The sequence below is a fragment of the Lepisma saccharinum genome, chromosome 6 (genome assembly GCF_977018435.1).
Source record: "Lepisma saccharinum chromosome 6, izLepSacc3.1, whole genome shotgun sequence".
NCBI classification, from domain to species: domain Eukaryota; kingdom Metazoa; phylum Arthropoda; class Insecta; order Zygentoma; family Lepismatidae; genus Lepisma; species Lepisma saccharinum.
In genome coordinates this window covers 71,802,858-71,830,479 of record NC_139234.1, presented here as the reverse complement: position 1 = coordinate 71,830,479, position 27,622 = coordinate 71,802,858, and the positions used below count along the sequence as shown (strand labels likewise).

The 27,622-nt window shown below is 38.4% G+C and overlaps 1 protein-coding gene across 2 annotated transcripts in view; it reads left to right on the top strand.

Moving 5' to 3' along the window:
* LOC145989451 (deoxyhypusine hydroxylase-like) overlaps positions 1 to 27,520 on the top strand; it is a 63,306-nt gene extending 35,786 nt beyond the window's left edge. The window contains exons 1-4 of one of the 2 annotated variants that reach the window (XM_083124797.1): positions 11,613 to 11,684; positions 21,447 to 21,773; positions 23,741 to 24,064; positions 27,090 to 27,520. In XM_083124797.1, the coding sequence (XP_082980923.1) occupies positions 21,494 to 21,773; positions 23,741 to 24,064; positions 27,090 to 27,397 (912 nt within the window). In that variant the 5' untranslated portion in view covers positions 11,613 to 11,684; positions 21,447 to 21,493 and the 3' untranslated portion in view covers positions 27,398 to 27,520. Of the gene's footprint in view, positions 1 to 11,612; positions 11,685 to 21,446; positions 21,774 to 23,740; positions 24,065 to 27,089 lie in introns of those variants that run through there. The other variant, XM_083124796.1, reaches the window with a different exon arrangement.
* The last annotated feature ends 102 nt before the right edge of the window (positions 27,521 to 27,622 follow it).

Here is a 27,622-nt window from a genome sequence, read left to right as displayed (position 1 = left end):
TTTAGTTTCATAGAATATAACTTGAACATATTGATTAATAAGACTTTCTGGTTATTGTAGAGTAGATCCGAAACGAGGAGGGAGAAGATAGAATTCATTCCCGGAAAATAAATAGTAAGAGTTATCTTATTTTCATAGACAAGTTACGAAATTAAATCCTTTCAATAACAATTAAGCGTGAAAATTGTATTTTTTTTAAAAAAATACTAACTTTATAATTTTTCACAAGATTATACGAATAACGCTTGATTCACCAAGTCTTAAAGCCGGTTCTTTGGCACGGTATGAAAATGCGTTTAATAATAATAATAATTTCCGCATAAAGATAATTTTATGTATATTTCTGTAATTTGATATTTGATTCAATGAAGAGATAGGCTGGCCTTGAAATCGGCTCTCCGCTTCTAGTGTGTTGCGCACAGCCTAAGTACATGCTTAGCCCGAAGGATTTTGAACTTTCTTTAAAGGGGTAGATTGGGCCAGCAAAGTATTTGATAGGAATGAGGTTGTAGTACTATATAAGTATAATTACAGTAAGTATATTTCGGGGAAATTCGAAGGCCTATTTTAGGAATAGGCGGGCCCTTTAAATCGGTTTCTCGCGTCAAATGTTGCTCGTTCGGGCTGCACAACCTAACTTGCACTCCTGTTCTCCTGGTAGTAAACTGTGGTCACTTCGAAATTTTAGAAGTGCGGTACCAAGGGAGGGTGCGAGTGGGTTGTTGCTCCCCTTCCTTCGAGAAGTATATTTGACATGTAAACTTTAATTTAGTTTCATAAAGTATAACTTGAACATATTGATTAATAAGATTTTCTCGTTAGTGTAGAGTAGATCCGAAACGAGGAGGCAGAAGATAGAATTCATTCCCGGAAAATAAATAGTAAGAGTTACCTTATTTTCATAAACAAGTTACGAAATTAAATTCTTTAAATAACAATTAAGCGTGGAAATTGTATTTTTTTTTTAAAAAAAAAAATTAACTTTATAATTTCTCACAAGATTATACAAATAACGCTTGATTCACCAAATCTTAAAGCCGGTTCTTTGGCACGGTATGTAAATCCGTTTAATAATAATAATAATTTCCCCTTAAAAATAATTGTATGTATATTTCTGTAATTTGGTATGTGATTCAATGAATGCAATGAAACTTCACCTTAGGCCAATACAGTGAAGTTTCATTGCATCATGAAGACATAAGCTGGACTTGAAATCGGGTCTCCGCTTCTTGTGTGTTGCGCACAGCCTGACTACATGCTCAGCCTGAAGGGTTTTGAAATTACTTTATGAGGGTAGATTGGGGCAGCAAAGAATTTGATAGGAAGGAGGTTGTTGTGCTACATAAGTATAGTGACGGTAACTACATTTCGGGGAATTCGACGGCCTACTTTAGAAATAGGCGGGCCCTTAAATCGGGTTTTCGCGTCAAATGTTGTTCGTTCGGGCTGATGCGATGCACAAAGTGCCGATTTTGGAATTCCATTTTAAATGGTATATCGAGGCAGCTCTGTTTTTCATAGCAACAGGGATGTTGTACTACATAAGTATTACGACCGCAAATATATTTGAGCGAATTTGAAGGCTTACTTTAGAAATAGGCTGGCCTTGAAATCCGATTTTCGGCACATTTCTTCATTTGTCCGGCGTGCTCTGAGGGGGGGTTGATAGATGAGAGAAATTATTTGATTGCAAAGCGTTGTAGTTTGACATGCCTTGAGTCACCTTAGGCCAATACAGTGAAGTTTCATTGCATCATGAACACATAAGCTGGCCTTGAAATCGGGTCTCCGCTTCTTGTGTGTTGCGCACAGCCTGACTACATGCTCAGCCTGAAGGGTCTTGAAATTACTTTATGAGGGTAGATTGGGGCAGCAAAGAATTTGATAGGAAGGAGGTTGTTGTGCTACATAAGTATAGTGACGGTAACTACATTTCGGGGAATTCGACGGCCTACTTTAGAAATAGGCGGGCCCTTAAATCGGGTTTTCGCGTCAAATGTTGTTCGTTCGGGCTGATGCGATGCACAAAGTGCCGATTTTGGAATTCCATTTTAAATGGTATATCGAGGCAGCTCTGTTTTTCATAGCAACAGGGATGTTGTACTACATAAGTATTACGACCGTAAATATATTTGAGCGAATTTGAAGGCTTACTTTAGAAATAGGCTGGCCTTGAAATCCGATTTTCGGCACATTTCTTCATTTGTCCGGCGTGCTCTGAGGGGGGGTTGATAGATGAGAGAAATTATTTGATTGCAAAGCGTTGTAGTTTGACATGCCTTGAGTCACCTTAGGCCAATACAGTGAAGTTTCATTGCATCATGAAGATATAAGCTGGCCTTGAAATCGGGTCTCCGCTTCTTGTATGTTGCGCACAGCCTGACTACATGCTCAGCCTGAAGGGTTTTGAAATAACTTTATGAGGGTAGATTGGGGCAGCAAAGAATTTGATAGGAAGGAGGTTGTTGTGCTACATAAGTATAGTGACGGTAACTACATTTCGGGGAATTCAACGGCCTACTTTAGAAATAGGCGGGCCCTTAAATCGGGTTTACGCGTCAAATGTTGTTCGTTCGGGCTGATGAGATGCACAAAGTGCCGATTTTGGAATTCCATTTTAAATGGTATATCGAGGCAGCTCTGTTTTTCATAGCAACAGGGATGTTGTACTACATAAGTATTACGACCGTAAATATATTTGAGCGCATTTGAAGGCTTACTTTAGAAATAGGCTGGCCTTGAAATGCGATTTTCTGCACATTTCTTCATTTGTCCGGCGTGCTCTGAGGGGGGGTTGATAGATGAGAGAAATTATTTGATTGCAAAGCGTTGTAGTTTGACATGCCTTGAGTCACCTTAGGCCAATACAGTGAAGTTTCATTGCATCATGAAGACATAAGCTGGCCTTGAAATCGGGTCTCCGCTTCTTGTGTGTTGCGCACAGCCTGACTACATGCTCAGCCTGAAGGGTTTTGAAATTACTTTATGAGGGTAGATTGGGGCAGCTAAGTATTTGATAGGAAGGAGGATGTTGTGCTACATACGTATAGTGACGGTAACTACATTTCGGGGAATTCGACGGCCTACTTTAGAAATAGGCGGGCCCTTAAATCGGGTTTTCGCGTCAAATGTTGTTCGTTCGGGCTGATGCGATGCACAAAGTGCCGATTTTGGAATTCCATTTTAAATGGTATATCGAGGCAGCTCTGTTTTTCATAGCAACAGGGATGTTGTACTGCATAAGTATTACGACCGTAAATATATTTGAGCGAATTTGAAGCCTTACTTTAGAAATAGGCTGACCTTGAAATCCGATTTTCGGCACATTTCTTCATTTGTTCGGCGTGCTCTGAGGGGGGTTTGATAGATGAGAGAAATTATTTGATTGCAAAGCGTTGTAATTTGACATGCCTTGAGTCACCTTAGGCCAATACAGTGAAGCTTCATTGCATCATGAATACATAAGCTGGCCTTGAATTCGGCTCTCCGCTTCTCGTGTGTTGAGCACAGCCTAAGTACATGCTCAGCCTGAAGGGTTTTGAACTTACTTTATGGGGGTAAATTGAGACAGCTAAGTATTTGATAGGAAGGAGGTTGTTGTGCTACATAAGTATAGTGACGGTAACTACATTTCGGGGAATTCGACGGCCTAACTTTAGAAATAGGCGGGCCCTTAAATCGGGTTTTCGCGTCAAATGTTGTTCGTTCGGGCTGATGCGATGCACAAAGTGCCGATTTTGGAATTCCATTTTAAATGGTATATCGAGGCAGCTCTGTTTTTCATAGCAACAGGGATGTTGTACTGCATAAGTATTACGACCGTAAATATATTTGAGCGTATTTGAAGGCTTACTTTAGAAATAGGCTGGCCTTGAAATCCGATTTTCGGCACATTTCTTCATTTGTCCGGGGTGCTCTGAGGGGGGTTGATAGATGAGAGGAATTATTTGATGGCAAAACCTTGTAGTCTGACATACCTTGAGTCACCTTAGGCCAATACAGTGAAGTTTCATTGCATCATGAAGACATAAGCTGGCCTTGAAATCGGGTCTCCGCTTCTTGTGTGTTGCGCACAGCCTGACTACATGCTCAGCCTGAAGGGTTTTGAAATTACTTTATGAGGGTAGATTGGGGTAGCAAAGAATTTGATAGGAAGGAGGTTGTTGTGCTACATAAGTATAGTGACGGTAACTACATTTCGGGGAATTAGACGGCCTACTTTAGAAATAGGCGGGCCCTTAAATCGGGTTTTCGCGTCAAATGTTGTTCGTTCGGGCTGATGCGATGCACAAAGTGCCGATTTTGGAATTCCATTTTAAATGGTATATCGAGGCAGCTCTGTTTTTCATAGCAACAGGGATGTTGTACTACATAAGTATTACGACCGTAAATATATTTGAGCGAATTTGAAGGCTTACTTTAGAAATAGGCTGGCCTTGAAATCCGATTTTCGGCACATTTCTTCATTTGTCCGGCGTGCTCTGAGGGGGGGTTGATAGATGAGAGAAATTATTTGATTGCAAAGCGTTGTAGTTTGACATGCCTTGAGTCACCTTAGGCCAATACAGTGAAGTTTCATTGCATCATGAAGACATAAGCTGGACTTGAAATCGGGTCTCCGCTTCTTGTGTGTTGCGCACAGCCTGACTACATGCTCAGCCTGAAGGGTTTTGAAATTACTTTATGAGGGTAGATTGGGGCAGCAAAGAATTTGATAGGAAGGAGGTTGTTGTGCTACATAAGTATAGTGACGGTAACTACATTTCGGGGAATTCGACGGCCTACTTTAGAAATAGGCGGGCCCTTAAATCGGGTTTTCGCGTCAAATGTTGTTCGTTCGGGCTGATGCGATGCACAAAGTGCCGATTTTGGAATTCCATTTTAAATGGTATATCGAGGCAGCTCTGTTTTTCATAGCAACAGGGATGTTGTACTACATAAGTATTACGACCGTAAATATATTTGAGCGAATTTGAAGGCTTACTTTAGAAATAGGCTGGCCTTGAAATCCGATTTTCGGCACATTTCTTCATTTGTCCGGCGTGCTCTGAGGGGGGGTTGATAGATGAGAGAAATTATTTGATTGCAAAGCGTTGTAGTTTGACATGCCTTGAGTCACCTTAGGCCAATACAGTGAAGTTTCATTGCATCATGAAGACATAAAGCTGGCCTTGAAATCGGGTCTCCGCTTCTTGTATGTTGCGCACAGCCTGACTACATGCTCAGCCTGAAGGGTTTTGAAATAACTTTATGAGGGTAGATTGGGGCAGCAAAGAATTTGATAGGAAGGAGGTTGTTGTGCTACATAAGTGTAGTGACGGTAACTACATTTCGGGGAATTCAACGGCCTACTTTAGAAATAGGCGGGGCCTTAAATCGGGTTTTCGCGTCAAATGTTGTTCGTTCGGGCTGATGCGATGCACAAAGTGCCGATTTTGGAATTCCATTTTAAATGGTATATCGAGGCAGCTCTGTTTTTCATAGCAACAGGGATGTTGTACTACATAAGTATTACGACCGTAAATATATTTGAGCGAATTTGAAGGCTTACTTTAGAAATAGGCTGGCCTTGAAATCCGATTTTCTGCACATTTCTTCATTTGTCCGGCGTGCTCTGAGGGGGGGTTGATAGATGAGAGAAATTATTTGATTGCAAAGCGTTGTAGTTTGACATGCCTTGAGTCACCTTAGGCCAATACAGTGAAGTTTCATTGCATCATGAAGACATAAGCTGGCCTTGAAATCGGGTCTCCGCTTCTTGTGTGTTGCGCACAGCCTGACTACATGCTCAGCCTGAAGGGTTTTGAAATTACTTTATGAGGGTAGATTGGGGCAGCAAAGAATTTGATAGGAAGGAGGTTGTTGTGCTACATAAGTATAGTGACGGTAACTACATTTCGGGGAATTCGACGGCCTACTTTAGAAATAGGCGGGCCCTTAAATCGGGTTTTGGCGTCAAAAGTTGTTCGTTCGGGCTGAGGCGATGCACAAAGTGCCGATTTTGGAATTCCATTTTAAATGGTATATCGAGGCAGCTCTGTTTTTCATAGCAACAGGGATGTTGTACTACATAAGTATTACGACCGTAAATATATTTGAGCGAATTTGAAGGTTTACTTTAGAAATAGGCTGGCCTTGAAATCCGATTTTCGGCACATTTCTTCATTTGTCCGGCGTGCTCTGAGGGGGGGTTGATAGATGAGAGAAATTATTTGATTGCAAAGCGTTGTAGTTTGACATGCCTTGAGTCACCTTAGGCCAATACAGTGAAGTTTCATTGCATCATGAAGACATAAGCTGGCCTTGTATTCGGGTCTCCGCTTCTTGTGTGTTGCGCACAGCCTGACTACATGCTCAGCCTGAAGGGTTTTGAAATTACTTTATGAGGGTAGATTGGGGCAGCAAAGAATTTGATAGGAAGGAGGTTGTTGTGCTACATAAGTATAGTGACGGTAACTACATTTCGGGGAATTCGACGGCCTACTTTAGAAATAGGCGGGCCCTTAAATCGGGTTTTCGCGTCAAATGTTGTTGGTTCGGGCTGATGCGATGCACAAAGTGCCGATTTTGGAATTCCATTTTAAATGGTATATCGAGGCAGCTCTGTTTTTCATAGCAACAGGGATGTTGTACTACATAAGTATTACGACCGTAAATATATTTGAGCGAATTTGAAGGCTTACTTTAGAAATAGGCTGGCCTTCAAATCCGATTTTCGGCACATTTCTTCATTTGTCCGGCGTGCTCTGAGGGGGGTTGATAGATGAGAGAAATTATTTGATTGCAAAGCGTTGTAGTTTGACATGCCTTGAGTCACCTTAGGCCAATACAGTGAAGTTTCATTGCATCATGAAGACATAAGCTGGCCTTGAAATCGGGTCTCCGCTTCTTGTGTGTTGCGCACAGCCTGACTACATGCTCAGCCTGAAGGGTTTTGAAATTACTTTATGAGGGTAGATTGGGGCAGCAAAGAATTTGATAGGAAGGAGGTTGTTGTGCTACATAAGTATAGTGACGGTAACTACATTTCGGGGAATTCGACGGCCTACTTTAGAAATAGGCGGGCCCTTAAATCGGGTTTTCGCGTCAAATGTTGTTCGTTCGGGCTGATGCGATGCACAAAGTGCCGATTTTGGAATTCCATTTTAAATGGTATATCGAGGCAGCTCTGTTTTTCATAGCAACAGGGATGTTGTACTACATAAGTATTACGACCGTAAATATATTTGAGCGAATTTGAAGGCTTACTTTAGAAATAGGCTGGCCTTGAAATCCGATTTTCGGCACATTTCTTCATTTGTCCGGCGTGCTCTGAGGGGGGGTTGATAGATGAGAGAAATTATTTGATTGCAAAGCGTTGTAGTTTGACATGCCTTGAGTCACCTTAGGCCAATACAGTGAAGTTTCATTGCATCATGAAGACATAAGCTGGACTTGAAATCGGGTCTCCGCTTCTTGTGTGTTGCGCACAGCCTGACTACATGCTCAGCCTGAAGGGTTTTGAAATTACTTTATGAGGGTAGATTGGGGCAGCAAAGAATTTGATAGGAAGGAGGTTGTTGTGCTACATAAGTATAGTGACGGTAACTACATTTCGGGGAATTCGACGGCCTACTTTAGAAATAGGCGGGCCCTTAAATCGGGTTTTCGCGTCAAATGTTGTTCGTTCGGGCTGATGAGATGCACAAAGTGCCGATTTTGGAATTCCATTTTAAATGGTATATCGAGGCAGCTCTGTTTTTCATAGCAACAGGGATGTTGTACTACATAAGTATTACGACCGTAAATATATTTGAGCGAATTTGAAGGCTTACTTTAGAAATAGGCTGGCCTTGAAATCCGATTTTCGGCACATTTCTTCATTTGTCCGGCGTGCTCTGAGGGGGGGTTGATAGATGAGAGAAATTATTTGATTGCAAAGCGTTGTAGTTTGACATGCCTTGAGTCACCTTAGGCCAATACAGTGAAGTTTCATTGCATCATGAAGACATAAAGCTGGCCTTGAAATCGGGTCTCCGCTTCTTGTATGTTGCGCACAGCCTGACTACATGCTCAGCCTGAAGGGTTTTGAAATAACTTTATGAGGGTAGATTGGGGCAGCAAAGAATTTGATAGGAAGGAGGTTGTTGTGCTACATAAGTGTAGTGACGGTAACTACATTTCGGGGAATTCAACGGCCTACTTTAGAAATAGGCGGGGCCTTAAATCGGGTTTTCGCGTCAAATGTTGTTCGTTCGGGCTGATGCGATGCACAAAGTGCCGATTTTGGAATTCCATTTTAAATGGTATATCGAGGCAGCTCTGTTTTTCATAGCAACAGGGATGTTGTACTACATAAGTATTACGACCGAAAATATATTTGAGCGAATTTGAAGGCTTACTTTAGAAATAGGCTGGCCTTCAAATCCGATTTTCGGCACATTTCTTCATTTGTCCGGCGTGCTTTGAGGGGGGTTGATAGATGAGAGAAATTATTTGATTGCAAAGGGTTGTAGTTCGACATGCCTTGAGTCACCTTAGGCCAATACAGTGAAGTTTCATTGCATCATGAAGACATAAGCTGGCCTTGAAATCGGGTCTCCGCTTCTTGTGTGTTGCGCACAGCCTGACTACATGCTCAGCCTGAAGGGTTTTGAAATTACTTTATGAGGGTAGATTGGGGCAGCAAAGAATTTGATAGGAAGGAGGTTGTTGTGCTACATAAGTATAGTGACGGTAACTACATTTCGGGGAATTCGACGGCCTACTTTAGAAATAGGCGGGCCCTTAAATCGGGTTTTGGCGTCAAATGTTGTTCGTTCGGGCTGATGCGATGCACAAAGTGCCGATTTTGGAATTCCATTTTAAATGGTATATCGAGGCAGCTCTGTTTTTCATAGCAACAAGGATGTTGTACTGAATAAGTATTACGACCGTAAATATATTTGAGCGAATTTGAAGGCTTACTTTAGAAATAGGCTGGCCTTGAAATCCGATTTTCGGCACATTTCTTCATTTGTCCGGCGTGCTCTGAGGGGGGGTTGATAGATGAGAGAAATTATTTGATTGCAAAGCGTTGTAGTGTGACATGCCTTGAGTCACCTTAGGCCAATACAGTGAAGTTTCATTGCATCATGAAGACATAAGCTGGCCTTGAAATCGGCTCTCCGCTTCTCGTGTGTTGAGCACAGCCTAAGTACATGCTCAGCCTGAAGGGTTTTGAACTTACTTTATGGGAGTAAATTGAGGCAGGTAAGTATTTGATAGGAAGGAGGTTGTTGTGCTACATAAGTATAGTGACGGTAACTATATTTCGGGGAATTCGACGGCCTACTTTAGAAATAGGCGGGCCCTTAAATCGGGTTTTCGCGTCAAATGTTGTTCGTTCGGGCTGATGCGATGCACAAAGTGCCGATTTTGGAATTCCATTTTAAATGGTATATCGAGGCAGCTCTGTTTTTCATAGCAACAGGGATGTTGTACTACATAAGTATTACGACCGTAAATATATTTGAGCGAATTTGAAGGCTTACTTTAGAAATAGGCTGGCCTTGAAATCCGATTTTCGGCACATTTCTTCATATGTCCGGCGTTCTCTGAGGGGGGGTTGATAGATGAGAGAAATTATTTGATTGGAAAGCGTTGTAGTTTGACATGCCTTGAGTCACCTTAGGCCAATACAGTGAAGTTTCATTGCATCAGGAAGAGATAAGCCGGCCTTGAAATCGGCTCTCCGCTTCTCGTGTGTTGAGCACAGCCTAAGTACATGCTCAGCCTGAAGGGTTTTGAACTTACTTTATGGGGTAAATTGAGACAGCTAAGTATTTGATAGGAAGGAGGTTGTTGTGCTACATAAGTATAGTGACGGTAACTACATTTCGGGGAATTCGACGGCCTACTTTAGAAATAGGCGGGCCCTTAAATCGGTTTTTCGCGTCAAATGTTGTTCGTTCAGGCTGATGCGATGCACAAAGTGCCGATTTTGGAATTCCATTTTAAATGGTATATCGAGGCAGTTCTGTTTAATAGCAACAGGGATGTTGTACTACATAAGCATTACGACCGTAAATATATTTGAGCGAATTTGAAGGCTTACTTTAGAAATAGGCTGGGCTTGAAATCCGATTTTCGTCACATTTCTTCATTTGTTCGGCGATCTCTGAGGGGGGGTTGATAGATGAGAGGAATTATTTGATGGCAATGCGTTGTAATCTGACATGCTTTGAGTAACCTTATGTCAATACAGTGAAGTTTCATTGCATTATGAAGAGATAGGCTGTTTTAAGTCCACTATGTGCAAAAGGCTAATCGGGATTGGACCTACAGTTTTAAGTGGAATCCGATGCACTGTGTGATATGTGCCTCCACCGGGATCATAATATATGTTCTTATCAATCCCATCTGCGGTAACTTTATATCTATACAGTAAAATCTCATTTCAAATTTTATATGTCGCATTTAATTTGATTTCATAATTCGAATAGCAGACGAGAAGAATATTTTCAGGTCAAGACCAGACGGTGATTGAGAAAGTAGTTTCTTTCGTAGTCAAAAGGTGACGCTAGTGTAAGGGAGGGAACTTGACCTCTACCGGGCAAATGAAAAACTACTACGGAAGCACTGTCCTGTAAATCTCTTTTGCCCTCCTGCTCTCCTGGTACTAAACAGTGGAAATCGACTCCAAGTTTTAGTGAAGTGCGGCACCATGGGAGGGTGCGAGTGGGTTGTCGCTCCCCCTCCTTCGAGAAGTATATTTGATATGTAAACCTTAATTTAATTTCATAGACTATAACTTGAACATATCGACTAATTAGAGGATACAGGACCATAGCCAGAGAAGATTGATTTTGTGTTTTAAGTCCCCTTTATGCACAGTAAGGTTAATCGGGACTGGACCTACAGTTTAAAGTTTGACCCGAACAACTTGTGCCTCCACCGGGTATCGAACACGGGACCCCTTGATTACATGGCAACGACGCAGCCACTGCACCATCGGGGAGGCCAATAGCAAGAGAGGAAACTCGTGGTAGTTTTCATTTTAAAATATTCATCTTATATTTTGTTATGTGAAAACTGTAAAAACTGCTTCTTGAAAAGTGTAATATGAGTGTGTAGATTTTCTTGTTATTGTAGATCCGATACGGGGAGGGGGAAGATACAATATATTCCTGGAAAATAAACACTAAGAATTATCTTATATTAATATAAAAAATTACGAAATTTAAAATTATTAACGTTACAATTATTTCAGACGATTATACGAATAACGCATGCTCCACCAAGTATCGAAGCCAGTTCTTTGGCATGGTATCAAAATGCGTTTAATAATAATATTATTATTCAAAATAATTTACCTTAAACTTCAACGTAAACCTTAATTGATGGCTGAAATATAAATCAGTGAATGTCCAGAAATATAGTGGGAAAGCGGAAACATTTCATGTAAGAGCAAAACAAAAGTTTCGACACAAAAAAGGATTACATTCACCGTTTTTTTCTACTTCACTGACTTTTTCTAACATTTTGCACTTACATCCCTGGCAACCTTTATATCATACACCCTGCACCCTGATACAGCGGGAAGTTAGCTACGCTACGCTACCTTCCCGCTATTGGTGACTAAGGAAGGACAATGTGTGGCTAGCTTCACTGAGGGATGCGCAGATCAGGCTGGCGCTTCAGGCTAACTTCACGGACATTGAAAAGTATGTGTAATATATAAATGTATTTTCCAAAATCTGATCTTTACATACAATAAACATCACGATTTTGCTTCATAACTGCTGTCACAATTCTTAAAACTACCCCTTTTGATGCAAAGTCCAATGTTAATGCATAGGACAAAACCACCTGACTACAATATTTGGACTCAGTTTTGTTCAGTGATGTCACACAATGAAGTCTTTTCCTGATAGTTACAGACCTATTTCGTTGGTTCCAGTCATATCAAAAGTTTTTGAGATTGTCCTAAAGAATCAGATTGTTGATTATTTTGAACAAAATAAGTTATTTAGTAACTCTCAATTTGGCTATAGAACTGGGCTAGGGACTGTTAAGGCTGCTGTCTCATTCTTGAAAAATTGTATATTAGGGTTAGACAGTAAGAAAGTTGTTAATGTGAAACTATATGATTTGTCCAAAGCATTCGATACTGTATCTCACTCTCTTCTGCTAAAAAAGTTAAGATTTTATGGTTTTGAGGATGGAGCGCTGTCACTTTTGCAATCATATTTAAGTGGGAGATCTCAGAGAGTAGTTTTTGAAGAAATGGAGTCAAACTTGTTACCTGTTAAACATGGAGTACCTCAAGGATCTATTCTGGGTCCTATTCTTTTTATTATTTACATAAATGATTTGCCATATAACATTTCAACACCCTTGGTCAGTAGTTACCTATTTGCTGATGATAACAATATCTGTTTGAACTCTGATTCTATTAATCTTTTAAGGTCCTCATTAAAATCTACTTCCGATATTGTACAGGACTGGTGTACTGCTAACTTGCTTTGTATAAACACTGATAAGATCCAAAACTTGGAACTTACATATTATAGTAATAATCATAATACAGGGCATGAAAAGAATTCTGTCACCTTTTTGGGATTCTTAATAGATCATCATTTGGAATGGGAGGATCATATCAGTAGAGTTGAATCCAGGGTTAGCAAAGGGGTTTATTTAATCCGTAGGTTAAGATTGTGTGTAAGCTTGTAGGTTCTAAAAACTGTTTATTATGCACAGATACACAGTCACTTAAGCTATGGTACCTTACTTTGAGGTCATCAGCCTTCAATAACAAGGTTATTAAAAATGCAAAAAATATGTGTAAGATTAATGTGTGGTCTTCCAAGCCGTGGCCACTGTAAGTTAAGTTTTGTTAGACTAGGTATTATGACAGCTCCTGCTATCTTTGTATTCCAATGCCTACTCTATATAAAGAGAACATTCACATTTATGAGGAGTTAGGGTGTTCACATGCCTATCAAATCAGAAATAGGGATTGTTTAGGATTGTTTAGATGTAATTACAAGAAGACACAAAAAACCTTCTACTACATGTCAGTTAAGTTTCACAATGCTCTCCCTCTGTCTTTAAGGCAACTGCCCTTTTTAGAATTCAAAAGAAAAGTACAAAAAATATTAACCGATAACTGTGTATATATAGGGTAGAAGAATTCTTTGAAATTAATTGTATTAGGTAAAATAGTTATGATTGTAAAACAATAATGTTAACAACTAAATTTATGTAAGTGGTGTTACGTTTCTAAAATGCTTTTTGGATGTTTTTTTTTTTGTAAGATCTATAGATACTTTATTTGTACATTTCTGACGATTGTAATACATGTGATGTTCTCACATGTTTCTACAATAAAAATTATTATTATTATTATTATTATGGTGCATTTTGAACTAATCTTTGTACACATACTTTTAGCATGGTTCGATTTTTATCCATGTCTTGGCACACATATGTAACTGGCTTAGTGGTTGTGTACTCCATGTTTAGTGTAAAAATATTTTTTCCTTCCATATACTCGAATATGCATCTCTCTTTGTGAGCTGCAGTTCTTTTACTGTTGTCTTGAATACACACTGCTGTAGGACCTCCTTGATCACAGTGGTACCATCATCACCTTTTAGTCAAAGAGCTCTGGGTTCTATACCCAGTGGAGTACATGGTATATTTTGAGTCTGCACTCACGTGTCTAGTTGGTTCCAAATCTCAACACAGAGTTGTCTGCTTTGGTGTCACATAGTGTATTTGGTGTATGGTCGTGTGGTGTGTTTTAATTGTTTCCTAACAATAGTCAACAGTTTAAAAAAACTTGTAAAATGAAGGCTTAGCCAAGCTTATAATACTCAAAATAATTCATGTGGTACAAGTCACAGTGTTTTTTTTTTCAGGATATTTTTCTCAAATCATGCTAGAAATGGACTTTTAACAGAAATAATACGAACATATATCCAAGAAACAAAAAATCAAAACTGTCTGAAATTTTTAGATAAAAATTTACATCGGTTGATGCAGTACAGTTAAATGAACAAAGCTTATAATTTTGAGGTACTTGTTTACTATCCTTCGGACACATTTATTTGTTTTTACAGAAGAAACTACTTACTGTAATAAGTTCCTGTAGCATTGTCGAACATCGGGAAGGTGTTGTGTGTGATGTGGGAATGTTTCATAGCTGAAATTCATGTTGTTCGTTGAAAATTAATTTTCCCCACGAACCATTGGCACATGGATAGGTTAGTTCTGTTAGGTTAGGAAACATAGTTAAAATTTGGTGTTGTGTTAGTATCAGGATCTAGAAATTGGAAATAATTGCGAACCATTGGCGCGTGGTTAGGTTAGTTCTGTTAGGTTAGGAAACATAGTTAAAATTTGGTGTCGTGTTAGTATCAGCAACGTTGATACACCTTCAGGAATGTTCCGTGAAGCAGATACGTAAGTACGAATGTCAAAAATTGACGAAACAAAAAAATTAGAGGTGTCCGAAGGATAGTAAATTTTTACCAAAATATTAAATAGTTTATGATTCAGTGAACTAAAACAATACAAATTGAATGTCCCAATAAATTACTACCAGGGAAAATTGTGTTTCATTTTTAAAATATACATATTTATAAACATAACCTGAAAAAATCCAATAAAATTCAGTTTTGCCTGTTTTTGTTTTTTTGTTTTATCTGAAAAAAACTGAAAAACCAGGGCAAAATGCCAACCCTAGTGCTAACTAACCAATGAAATGAAGGTTGAAAGCAGCAGGCAAGTATTTGTTGTATCTTGTGAATTTGAGCACAGCTATTCTTGCGCACAGCATCTACTTTGTTGAATAGAGTTTCCTTGCACCAGTCTGATACTCGGATGCACCTCCACTACACCTAGTGTTGCAAACTACACAGGGTTAGTGGTTCCAATCCCACTTTAAACTATAGGTGCAGTCCCCATTAACCTAAACATGCCTATAGTGGACTTAGAATAAAAACTCAAACTCAAAAAGACTGCTGCTGCTTCTACATCATGTGATGTGAGGTGTGAATGGGTTTTACAACAATAAATGCTTTGATTGTTAGATTAGGCATGTCAGTTTTAGGACTCTTAGCTTGAAAATTCTTCCAATAGCAGAATGCATTATATCTGGTCTCAAGCATGAAACTTCGTTTGAGTCTCACATGAAAATCCGTCTGAGAGAGAACCTTAATCCAAGAATGGCTTCTGCATGTATATTCAGAAATTAATTTGTCTGGTAAATAGTACTCAATGAAATTATAACTGAACTAGTTAAGTTTCTCAAAGCTTCAAATTTACTTCCATAGTCATGCGGAGTATTCTAAAAGACTTTCTAATACTCCTACAAAACTTGCAAGATCTTTAACATTAGGAACCATTACCCCTGTATTTGTTAAGCAGCATTGTTTTGCACAGTGGCAAGTTATGAGGGAGATACGTATCTCGAGTTAACAGTTTGAGACCACATCTCCACAATCATTTCTATGGCATAGTCACCTTATCATGGTAGTTAAACGAAAGTCAAGTTCTTTCAGACTAAACAGATATATATATATATATATATATATATATATATATATATATATATATATATATATATATATATATATATATATATATATATATATATATTCACATTTTTATATACAGGGTGATTATAAAATTTTGACCCATTTTTGTGCAAACGGCTGATTTCTTCTTTCCCTTCTGGGTGATATGAAAGATGCTGACTACTGAAGGGAGAATAGCTGAGGTGTGTGGACGTTTGCAAGGAGTAAGCTTCGAAAAGGTCCACACAAGGTTCGAAAGGAAATTCCACAAGCTACTCCAACCAGGGCCAATATCAGGCCACTGGTTCAAAACATTCAAGCCAATAGTTACTGTACATGATGCTAAATGTTCTTGAAGGCCCAGAGTAGCAGCCGAAACCGTGCGACGGATAGAAGATGCTATCATCAGAAGCTCAAAAGCATCAGCAAGAAGTTTAAGTAGGAACTGAGTGGAAGATACTCCATTATGCCTTAAATTAACAGTGAAGCCACCTTCAGGTGGTGCAAAAGTTAGACAGGGAGGACTATGCTGGTCGTGAAACACTGTGTGCAGAGCTGTTACAGGCAGTGGAGGAGGAAGATTTGATCACCCTTCTTCAACACCTACGTCAACTGTAAAGGTATTGGGTGGGTACATCGAAATTAGTAAATTAGGGAAGTCGCAACTGAGGCCGTTATATCACAATAAGGACAAATACCCGAAACCCCAATATTTTACAAAAGTATTAATTTTCTAGCGCTTGACGTGTTGTTCACGTCGCCTCAGTCTCTCGCGAAAACCATAACTTATAAACGTTTACTAGAATGTCTAATAACGCTAAACGATGAACAATACCATATATGCACACAGACAAATTCATACTAATCCACTGTATCTGCCAAATTAGAAGTTATACTAAGATCGATAAATATCTCGAAATGATCACAAAGTTAGATCACTACAATAGCTGCTTAGAAACAATAATCCCCTTTACAGTATTTAACCCCTCCATTTATTTTATATGCATCCTCATGTAAACAGTTATTCAAGGAAACATATTTAGCAACACTGGAAAAACACAATTTATGATTATTTGTTTCTTATAACTAGATGGCAAATTGGTTAAATATGGAAGGCAATATTCGTAATGATGACCATTGGTCTAATTTATTGTAACAACCTTCACAACGTAATTGGTTGTTATTCTCATTCAACAAATACAATAGAGAAATTCAACACTGTAACAATAAATAATGGATGTGCAAGCGTCTTTTTGTTTTCTTACAAATCGTTCAAGACTATTTTGATTATATAATTCCAATCAACAACAAACAATGAAAAACAACGTTTCTCCAATTGAATTATTCCTTGTAAATTTAATCTACAATATTATGCGTTCTACAGAGACATTTGCCCTAACCCTAATCATTAGTGATTTTGTGGCCTTTTATTTCTGCATGTATCAACATAAGTCAAAATTTGGTGCTCTTACAATAAAATGGAGACTTGTCACGTTTTAATACAATGGACAAAATACTCATGACGATCGTGTCTACTTGTGTCAATAATCCGCAAGAAAAGGTTCTATTTGAGACACATTACTATCAGTCCAACCGTTTAAGGGTCAGCACAGCCAAAACTACAAATTTAAGTGACTTTTAGAAAACATCGCAATTCGACACCTTTCACTAATCGCCTCGCTCAACTTTTATACACGTCCAACAACCTATTTTTACGAAGAGATTCTAGAGCGGCATTTTTAGAGTAACAATCAAAACATATGTCACCGATATACAGAGGCGAAGATATAGTACAAGCTTAATATGCTTGCATAATTCGAATATCATTTAATGTACTTAATGTTCTAACCGTATTTAGTTTCCATCGCACTCGATTTCGCGAAAAAATGCGGCCCCAAACTCCCCCAGCAGCTCTGTAGCAAGCACCAGCCTCAATGCTTGCAGCCATTCTGCGGGAAAATAAGGCCTCCGAAGGAGTCACATGGCGAAGCATGAAATTCTGGTGGAACCCGTCCACAAAGCTTCTACAAAAAGCTGTGCTTTCCGACCTTGCGTGATTCCCGAAAATAGCCGAGTTCAACTGAAAGCAGAAGGATTCATCTATGGGTACGTTGCCAGCAAAAACTAGTAACGAATATTTGTCTTCATGAACACGTAAACAAGATCGCAAATATAATAATAATTGTTAGTCATAAAATAACTAAAAGAAGTTATTATCACTGTTCTAAATTCCATATATATCATATTATATTACAAATTATTTTAGATTTCGCGAAATGTAAAAAAAGTTGACATTGGGAGTTGGGGCAGTGGAATTTCTGCACCCCCGTGAAGAGTTTTCTCAGGGAGGGAGGGAAGATTGGACGGACCTTGGTCCTGCACCCTGCTTCCTGGTCGGTCCAGCTCAAATTACGCCAGAAGTGTTGACCGCTACCAGTGTTTGCAACTGCCAAATTATTTACGCAGTAATTCAAGTGAGCTCTTTCACAAATTTTACAATCAATAAATTGACTGCTTTTGAATAAAACTTGGGGTGAAAATAAAGCTATCTGAGAAAGAACTATCTACTGATATTTGTACATGGCATAGAAGTAAATCGTATACATTCTGCATATTATGAGCACAAGAATATGTTTTAATGATTGAATGATTGATTTGTTGTTTTAAGTCCACTTTATGCACAGTAAGGCTAATCGGGACTGGACCTACAGTTTAAAATGGGATCTGAAACACTTGTGCCTCCACCGGGTATCGAGCCCGGAACCCCTTGATTACAAGGCGACGACACTACCACTGCGCCATCGGGGAGGCCCGAATATGTTTTAAGTTCTATTATTATGACGCAAGTGGTGTTCCCAGGGTCTTTATGATCCCCATTTTGTCATCTTTTCCTTCCTTTGACGTTTTTTCTTAGATATACTGGGCCAAAAGGGGGTTATGTCTACCATCCCCCCCCCTTCACCCCGGGCACGCCATTGAATGACACTTTATTACTTAAATATTAATGTACATACTCGTTCTGCTGAAATGATTCTGATTCCTCCACGTAATTTTTATCTCCAAACTGATATATCTTTCCTTTGTGTCGGATAAAATTAAGGAAATAGGTTGGTATCACTTTCTGTTGTTTCAGAGATTTTCAAAGTGATCTTGTGTGGATGCTTGCATTTGCAGTTGTGGAAAGCGCATGGGATAGTGTGAGTGTTTGTTGCTTCGTGTTTTGTGCTGTGAATTTATCTGAATGAACGTGTATTTAGGAACGGTTGATGTGAAGTGCGGGTGTATTATTGAGCAATTGAAAATTGCTTCGTTTAGCTCGAGAGAGATAAGTGTTAAAATGAAAATCGTGGAAGGGGGTCGACCAACACCAAGAGTTTGAAATTTATTGAGGTGAGTACATCGTCTATGCATGTGTTTCTTTGATTTGAAATGAATTTTTATTGTTTGTGTTTAACTTTTTATTTAGTGTTTAAGTTACTCCAATGCGGTTTTTAGGGTGCCCAAAAATACTAAATTACATCATGCAGCGTAAAATAAACAAATGATTCCCATTTTTTTTTTATCTAAATCGGTTTGGTCACCGTTTGACCATATTAAATAATAATGAACAAATAAAGGTACTAATAAGTAAGTAAGAAATTCCGTCTCCCTTTAGTGGAAGCGGCCCCGGTGCCTACCCAGCGTCGAATAACATGGGTACCTGGGGGAAACCCTGGGGGGTAAAGGCGGTCAGGGGCGTGATGCTGATCACATCACCCCCACTCACGACCGGATCAAGAAAGTGTGGGGCGTTACCCCCACACCCCCTATATGCCTTCATGGCATGGTGCTATGCACAGGGGAGGACTTTACCTTTTTTTAGTCGTATGCGGAAAGTTCGCATATTCAAAACGTTTAATATCATATGAATAACGTTACCTGGATTTTTTTAAAAAAGTAAATGTGACGTTTGCGGATCATATGGTTTATTTTTAGTACAGTCACTTTATTACGATATTTTGACAAATCCAGCGACTGGGTAAATGAGGCTATAAACCTTGAATCTTTCCCCTCGGCATGTTGTTGTACTACATGTTTTGTTGTACTGAAACATTGCTTGCCTCCTTCGTAAGACTACGCTTCGCTACTGCCGATATATTGTTATCTCTTCCAAAATAACTTCACTATTCCAATTTCACTTCACACACCAATTACCAAGCAAAGTACATACCTCAAACAAGTGGTCGCTTCTAAGTCGCCGAATGGAATATCAATTCTGGGAGCAAAACATATGCATTCGTTCCTTGTCATCTTATTCTCCATGAAGCCCTTCCTTCTTACTGACTAGATAGTTCAATCGGGTTCTGGTAAATTGGGTTACCAAACTTCCAAACCCATGAGTTCCGACTACAGCTACTCAAGTTGATCCCGACGTGACGTATCTCAACCAACACGTTCTCCGATTCCAAAACTTCACAGGTATTTGTCTTTCTGTGCAGCATTCGAACGTTAGTTGTCATAAAATTGGGTCACCACAGAAGGTACTTTTAATTCTTTGTAGTAGCAATCGTCATCGCCATCCGTAGTTACTTCTCTCGTAATGTTCCTTTACGAAACGAGAACGTAACTTCATAACTTCAGGCTGCAGTTTCTTCCAATTCGAATGGGTCGAGTCAAACACATTGCTAGGTGTGATTTCACAAACAGTATTTTTCCTTCATACTACCGGTATCTGTCGTAATAGTACATTCACTCGAAAATATCACAACGTAGAAATTCCTTCCTTCTTAACACCGCCAAAAACTTCATGCTGATCGTAGTAGCTAAAACTGTAACTTGCAAAAGGGAAAGTTCCTCCACGTCATTTTCAGGCGACATGAATAGACACACGTGGCAGTACTAGGTCACGAACAATAAGCGATGATCCAACTGTGTCTGAAGCGTCTCGCGATTCGATGTGTTGTGTTTTGCAACCAATTCACGTAAGTGAGGAAGAGAGTTTGAGACCTCTAACAACGACTGGAGTAACCAATATACCAAAACAAAGACATGACGCATTAGCGTACCAAAGAGATGGGGAAATATTGCGAGATTTTTATACATGTCAAGAAAAATTAATAACAATTATTTATATGAATTTATGCACGTAAGAAAAATGTCACAAATGTATCCAGCACTCTGTGCTCAACATGACATCGGCAATGGTCTCAAAGGTGACACTTTCATGGATTTTCTTCTGTACACACTTATCACGTCAAATATTTTTTCTTTCAATCTTGATTATGTGTTACCAAGTACTTGGGAGTTCATTCAATACATTTGTTATGATCTGAAGCCTTTTTTTTTTTCTCAAAAATTGATCGAGACTTTATAATCACCCTATATATATATATATATATATATATATATATATATATATATATATATATATATATATATATATATATATATATATATATATTTGTCAACCTATTAACCCCTTCCCTGTGGCGACATTGAAGGGAAATGCTTCCGAAAAGAAATCATCTCTATATAGTTGCAACCGCAAAATCGTTTCATCATAAATAAATAATGTATAAAATAACTATAAAGATACTTACCGCATAATGAAGCTAAGGAAAACAATCTATATAGAGACTCTGCCACAAATTGTAAAATGCAGGAAAACACTCATTATAAAAGATAATATTTTTCAGGAACCAACAAAGCATTAAGAATGGATTGCTTGCTCAAATAGACAAATAAAAGTACAATAAAGTGATGTCTATAAAAATGACTTGCCACAATGCAACCACCATTATTTTTTAAATACCGTCTATATATGGATGCTTCACAAAAACACGAGAGTCTATATATAGATCTGCCCCAGCTAATGGGTTAATCACATATTGCGTACGCAATATAAATGTATTCTACTTTTTACAGGTAGTTTATTGAATAAACAAAGCCCACCTTCCAATGTGTAGATTAAAATGCCAGAAATACTTGATGAGCAGATAGAGGCTATCGGCAAAGTCCTTGTGGATGGCAACAGGCCACTGAAGGAAAGATTTAGAGCCCTGTTTACCCTAAGGAACCTCCGTGGTCCAAAGGCCATAGAGTGTATCAGTCGATGCTTCTCCGATCCATCTGTTCTGTTGAAGCACGAGTTGGCCTATTGCCTTGGGCAGATGCAGGATGAGAGAGCAATTTCTGTTTTAGTTCAAATTCTTGAAGATGCGAGCCAAGCACCAATGGTTAGACATGAAGCAGGTGAGTGATGAGGTTTTCTTTATTTTCCTGTTAGAAAAATTGACAAGAACATTTAATAACTCATTTACTTTTATATATACGAGGGGCGTACTATAATGAATTACACTTTATTTTTTTTCAGGTCCCATGGTCCACCATTCGAGAAGTGAGGACTGGAATATGAAGCTACGAGTCTAGTCTACCGATTGAAGGCAGCAGTGCCCAAAAAGGATTCCCGGTGTTCACAAACCATATATCATTGTCAGCGGACTATTGGACAATATGGAAAGTGACTATAATGGTCAACGTTGGAGAAGTTAGTTTCTATGGAGAGAGGGTGTGACCACAGCAGAGATTTACAGACGAGAGTACGCAGGGTGTAGCAGGACCTCGAACCCCATTTCAGCAATGGCCGTGGTTGATTCCTGACTGGTCTGGGAGGGTGCGTTGTCGTGTTGCAGAAGCCCATTTTCCTGGTCGTTTTTTCTGAACCCATCTGGCGAACACTTTCCTCATATTAAGGTGATTGTGCACGATTCGCTTCACGGTGTTTCTAGATAGGCCCATGGTTGCCTCCATTTCAGAAAACGTGATGCACCTGTTCTCAAGAATGACTTGGTCAACCTGTGTAATGTTTCTTGGTGTTGTCACAGTCACTTACCTTACAGAACTTGTCTCTTTTTCTGTTGACGTGCTTCATGTTTTCCAGCCTTCCACCCAATTGTAAACGGTTTTCCATGAAAGTGCATGTTCACCACACACTGTTGCCAATCGTCTGTAAATCTCTGCTGTGGTCACACCCTCTCTCCATAGAAACCAACTTGTCCAACGCTGACCATTATAGTCGCTTTCCATGTTGTCCAATAGTCTGCTGACAATGATGTACGGAACATGCTGCTGTGTGAACACCGGGAATCCTTTTTGGGCACTGCTGCCTGCAATCGGTAGACTAGACTCGTAGCTAGCTTCATATGCCAGTCCTCGCTTCTCGAATGGTGGACCATGGGACCTGAATAAAAAATAAAGTGTAAATGATTATAGTACGCCACTCGTAATTTGCATTACTTTCATTGAAAATTGTATTTTCCATTCTTAATGAAACAGGTCTGATTTGTGTAAATAAGTGTTCAATTAAGTTTGAAGTTCAGAGGAACTAATGTGCCAAGAATTAATTTGTGAAGAATGATCATATTTGCTGGCTGGCACCCCTTTTATGTACACACATTTTAGGAAAAAAAAAATTATCACCGAATTTATAATTAATTTACAGTATTTCACATAGAAAGTAACATGTAAGTTTACTTTCAACAAATAGCTTACCTAATCTAACTGGAAAGAATACATTTTAAACTCCTTCACCACACACCACAAGGAAGCAAGAAAGAAACCATCTAAAGTCAGCCAGGGGCGTGGTGCTGATCATATCACCCACATCTTAGGCCATGATTAAGAAAGTGTGTGGCCCTAACTCCACACCCCCTATACGCCTTTATGGAGTGGTGTAAAGCACAGGGAAACACTTTATTTTACATGGTGTAAGGCCCTTTACTCTTCCATAATGAACAATTTATTGTTACTTGTATGTCTGAAAGGTGGTAAACCTGGTGATCGGCATTAACACTTACTTTATGTAACTATCTTTTGTTAATTTACACTATTCAAGTCTTAATTTAGGCTGCTTAGTTTTGAATGTCAACGAGGTCATCTTTTTAGAAATCCAAGAGGGATGAGAGTCATTATTCCTCATTTACTCTTATGTGAATTGTTAGTTTTCTATGGGTCCATAAGTTATTTGCATACTTAGTAAGAAACTATTCATAAATGTTTAGTGCAAAATGTTAGAACAAATCCATTTTTACTGTAACAGTTGATATTATTTTTTGTGCCTTCAATTATCTCTGTTATAGAGTAGTCACTGTGAGAACAATACAGACAAGGTTCCCAGCAATGTACCAATTTCTGATTTCTCTGTCTTTTTGTCTGAACAGGTGAAGCTCTTGGTGCGATCGGTTCAGAGACTGCATTAGATGTCCTTCAGAAATATTCCGAAGATCCTGTCCCAGAAGTTGCAGAAACGTGCCTGCTTGCTGTTGGAAGAATCAAGTGGCTGTCGGACCCCGCGAACAAGGGCAAAGACCTCCCAGAAAATCCTTACTCTTCAGTTGACCCTACTCCTCCTTCAGAAGATCGGGACATCTTATCCCTAAAGAACATCCTACTTGACGATTCAAAATCTTTGTTCGAAAGATACAGGGCAATGTTCTCCCTAAGAAACATAGGAACACAGGAGAGCATATGTGCTTTAGGAGAAGGTGAGTAACAATTATTTTTAACATTCCTTTGTTTCAAAAATGTGGATAAACTAGCCTTAACCTTCATCTACTCTTTTTTATGGTGTAGCCTCCCCAATGGTTTAATGGTAACATTTTCTCCTTGTAATCAAGAGATTCCTTACCCGACAGAGCCACATAGTGGTTAGGATCCCACTTTAAACTGTACATCCATTCCCAATTTTGTTCATAAAGTTGACTTAAGACAGAAATTCAAACGAAGAATCTTTATGGTACCCTTTTACTTTGTAATTTATGAGTAGGGGTATGGATTTTCTGAACTGCTTTACATTTGCTGGATGGTTTTCCCAAGGTGTTTGGCTGGATAATAACATCTTCAAAATATCTTAAGAATTGTGCATATTACCACATTCATTATTGATTTATAAAAAAATAATTTTCAACGTATCTGAGCATGCTCATTATTTTTTGCAAAAAATTATTTTTTTCCTTTGAAACTTGTAATTATACTTGCATTTTATCTCAGTCTTAGAGTAGCTGCCTAGTTGATCATTTATTATGATCACCACTTTTATTTCTGGCACAGTATAAAAACAGTGTGTGTACTTACCAGAAATTCCTTGAATTCCAGAAATTATAAGCTGCATAAATTTTCTTCTCAAATATGAAAAATAGCAGTATCTATTAATGCAAATACTATTCTCATTCAAATAGATTCTAATGTATGTAAATTTATTTTATTTTTGTTAGGAAGTAGAGAATATTGTTTTTGAAAAGTCAGTGGTGTTTATGGTAGAAAACAAAACAGGCACCAACAGATCCTTATTTTTTGTCAATATTGTGTGCACAATATGTGGAAAACCCAGAAAGTCATGTGATTGTACTTCACGAAAGTAATTCGTGTAGCCTTCTTGTCACCCTCCTTTACAATGTAATGATTTCTCAAACCCTGAAGTCTTCTATTTCCAGTTTGCCAAGTTATTTGATGATTTAAAGTTAATGAGTATGTTTAATGGAAAATGCAGTCTTGCATTTTGAAATAAATTAATACAAGTAACAATTTATTATACTTCCTGTAACATTCATTAGCTCAATGTCTCATGTCTGTATATAATCAATGTGTGCCAAGAACTATTCATAAATACTTAGTGTAATACATTTATACCAATTAAATTTTTAAGAACCATATTGTTCCTTGGATTTTCAGAAATTTCATGTTGATAACCAAGAATTATGCTTGAATTTCATCTCAATCTTAGAGTAACTAATATTTCTCTGAATGTTAGTGACAATGATTCTACATTAGCATGCAATGCGGACTGGATATTATCCACTGCCTGGTGCTTTAAACTACACTTTCTCGAACACTATATTTCGAGAGAGCACCTCTCCTCCCATCTTCAGGTGACCAAATTTCTTTTGTCGATCATGCACGGAGTGAATCACATAGAATTCAGTAGAGCAACGTAACATCACTACTGAAAGAACCAAATTGGAATCAAAGAAGCAGTCTATATATAGCAATGGTTCAGAAGACTATAAGCCGTCCTAGTGTTTAATTCAAGCAAATATGGTCCCCTCTCCTCAAAAATTAGAAATAGTAGCATAAATGGAGCAAAAATTAGTAAAGAATTTTGAGGGACACCGTGGAATTGTTGGTTAGTGTGCCAGATTTGTAGTAAAATCAAACAGGTCTGTCTGTTGTCAGGGTTGTGCTATTACGCTTAAAAAAAAGGTTTTCTACATGACACGTAAAATATGTATAAAACGTAAAGTACATAAAAAAAACTAGTATCAAACATAAATTCAAAGAAAACTTGGCTTTTGCTTATATATGGCAGTGGTAGGAAAAAAAAAGAAAAAAGCTTTAAAAAACCTTTCCTTCTGAATTTGTATGTGCTCTTATAGTGGAATTTTACAAACTGCCATATTCACATTCACATTATAATTAGCCTATGCAAGTGTATAATATGCATGAAAAAGGAATTTGAAGCTGTTACTAAAACTTTGAAATCCAATCCAAATAAATTGTCGATAAACGTTATGTTACATACAAGTACAAGTATTAGTGCAAAGGTTTATGAATTTTTAAAAATATGTGAAAGAACAGTTCTATTTTTTTAAAAAAAACTGTTAGTGTGGGTGAGCGTGTGGCTGTATAAACAGGGTTGCTACGCATCTGAAAAACCTGGAAAACAGGGAAATGTCAGGGAATTTGGCTTGTTGGGGAAATGTCAGGGAATTTGGCTTGTTGGGGAAATGTCAGGGAATTTTGCAGATTGTCTGGAATTTACGTGTATTTTGGAGTCTGCAAGAGAAAAAGTTGCAAAATGAACAAGCAGTTCACTTCCACTTCTGGATTCGGTTCTTGTGATTCCACTCAATTTCATTTTTGGACTGAATTTCATAATCAAAAAATCGTAGTCCCTGATAAACAATCTTCAGAAAATAATGATTTTTCTGCTGAAATATGTAAGAAAATTGAAGTTTAAAATGTAATATAATTAAGGTAGTTTTTATATTATTAATTTACGAAAGAAAATTAGATTTTTACATCTGCGTAAAAAGCTGGTTTTCTACGCAAAGTAAATTGTGCATAATTTACATAAAAAATGTAAGAGTACATTACCTTGCCAACCCTGTCTGTCATAGGCTCGATCCTCACCACTGGCAAAAAAATTGTTCAGCTGAAGACGAGAGGAGAGGTGCTTTCTTGAAAAATAGTGTTAGAATAAGTATAGTTTAAAGCACTAAACAATGGATAATGTCCCATTAACATTGCATACTTAGAGTAACTAGCTTGAAAAAAAGTGTTATAAAATGTGAGTTTCTCTAAAATTTAGCAAAAAATATATTTTCATAAAAAGTGATTTTTTAGGCCACAAGAAAATTGCTGAATTGCTTGCATTTCAGACAATTTCCCCATAGAAAAACCTGTAAGTGGCCAACTTGAATTGTTGCCCTACCTTTAGATCCACTCAGTCCCAGAACCATAGATAGATGAAAATAAATTTAGTAAAGCTTACACTCGTATGTTCATCTGCAGCTTTGAACACAGGAGGCAGCCTGTTCCGCCACGAGGTGGCCTTTGTGTTGGGTCAGATGCAGGAGGCAGCTGCCATTCCATTCCTTGTGGAGTCACTAAAGAACGAGGCAGAAAATGAAATGGTTCGACATGAATGTGCCGAAGCTCTGGGTGCAATTGCTACTGACGACTGCATGCAAGTGCTGCAGAAGTATTTGGCAGACGATAAGCAAGTTGTGAGGGAGAGCTGTGAAGTGGCGCTTGATATGTGTGAATACGAGAACAGTGCTGAGTTCCAGTATGCGGACACACTACTAAAGGTTTCATAAATTCCAGAAGGCGTGGTTTAAGTTTACAAAAATTCAGATCTCCATTTGTTTGGACACATAATGAAATGGTCATATTGTATGGAAGAATCCTGTGAATAAAGTTAAAGATAAGATTTTTACGTATACATGCTGTTTTGTTTTGTGGGATTGATGATATTTTAAATTCATTTTAGTCAAGGTGGTCCAGTCAGTAGAGCAGTTGACTGCCATGTGGTGGTTATGGGT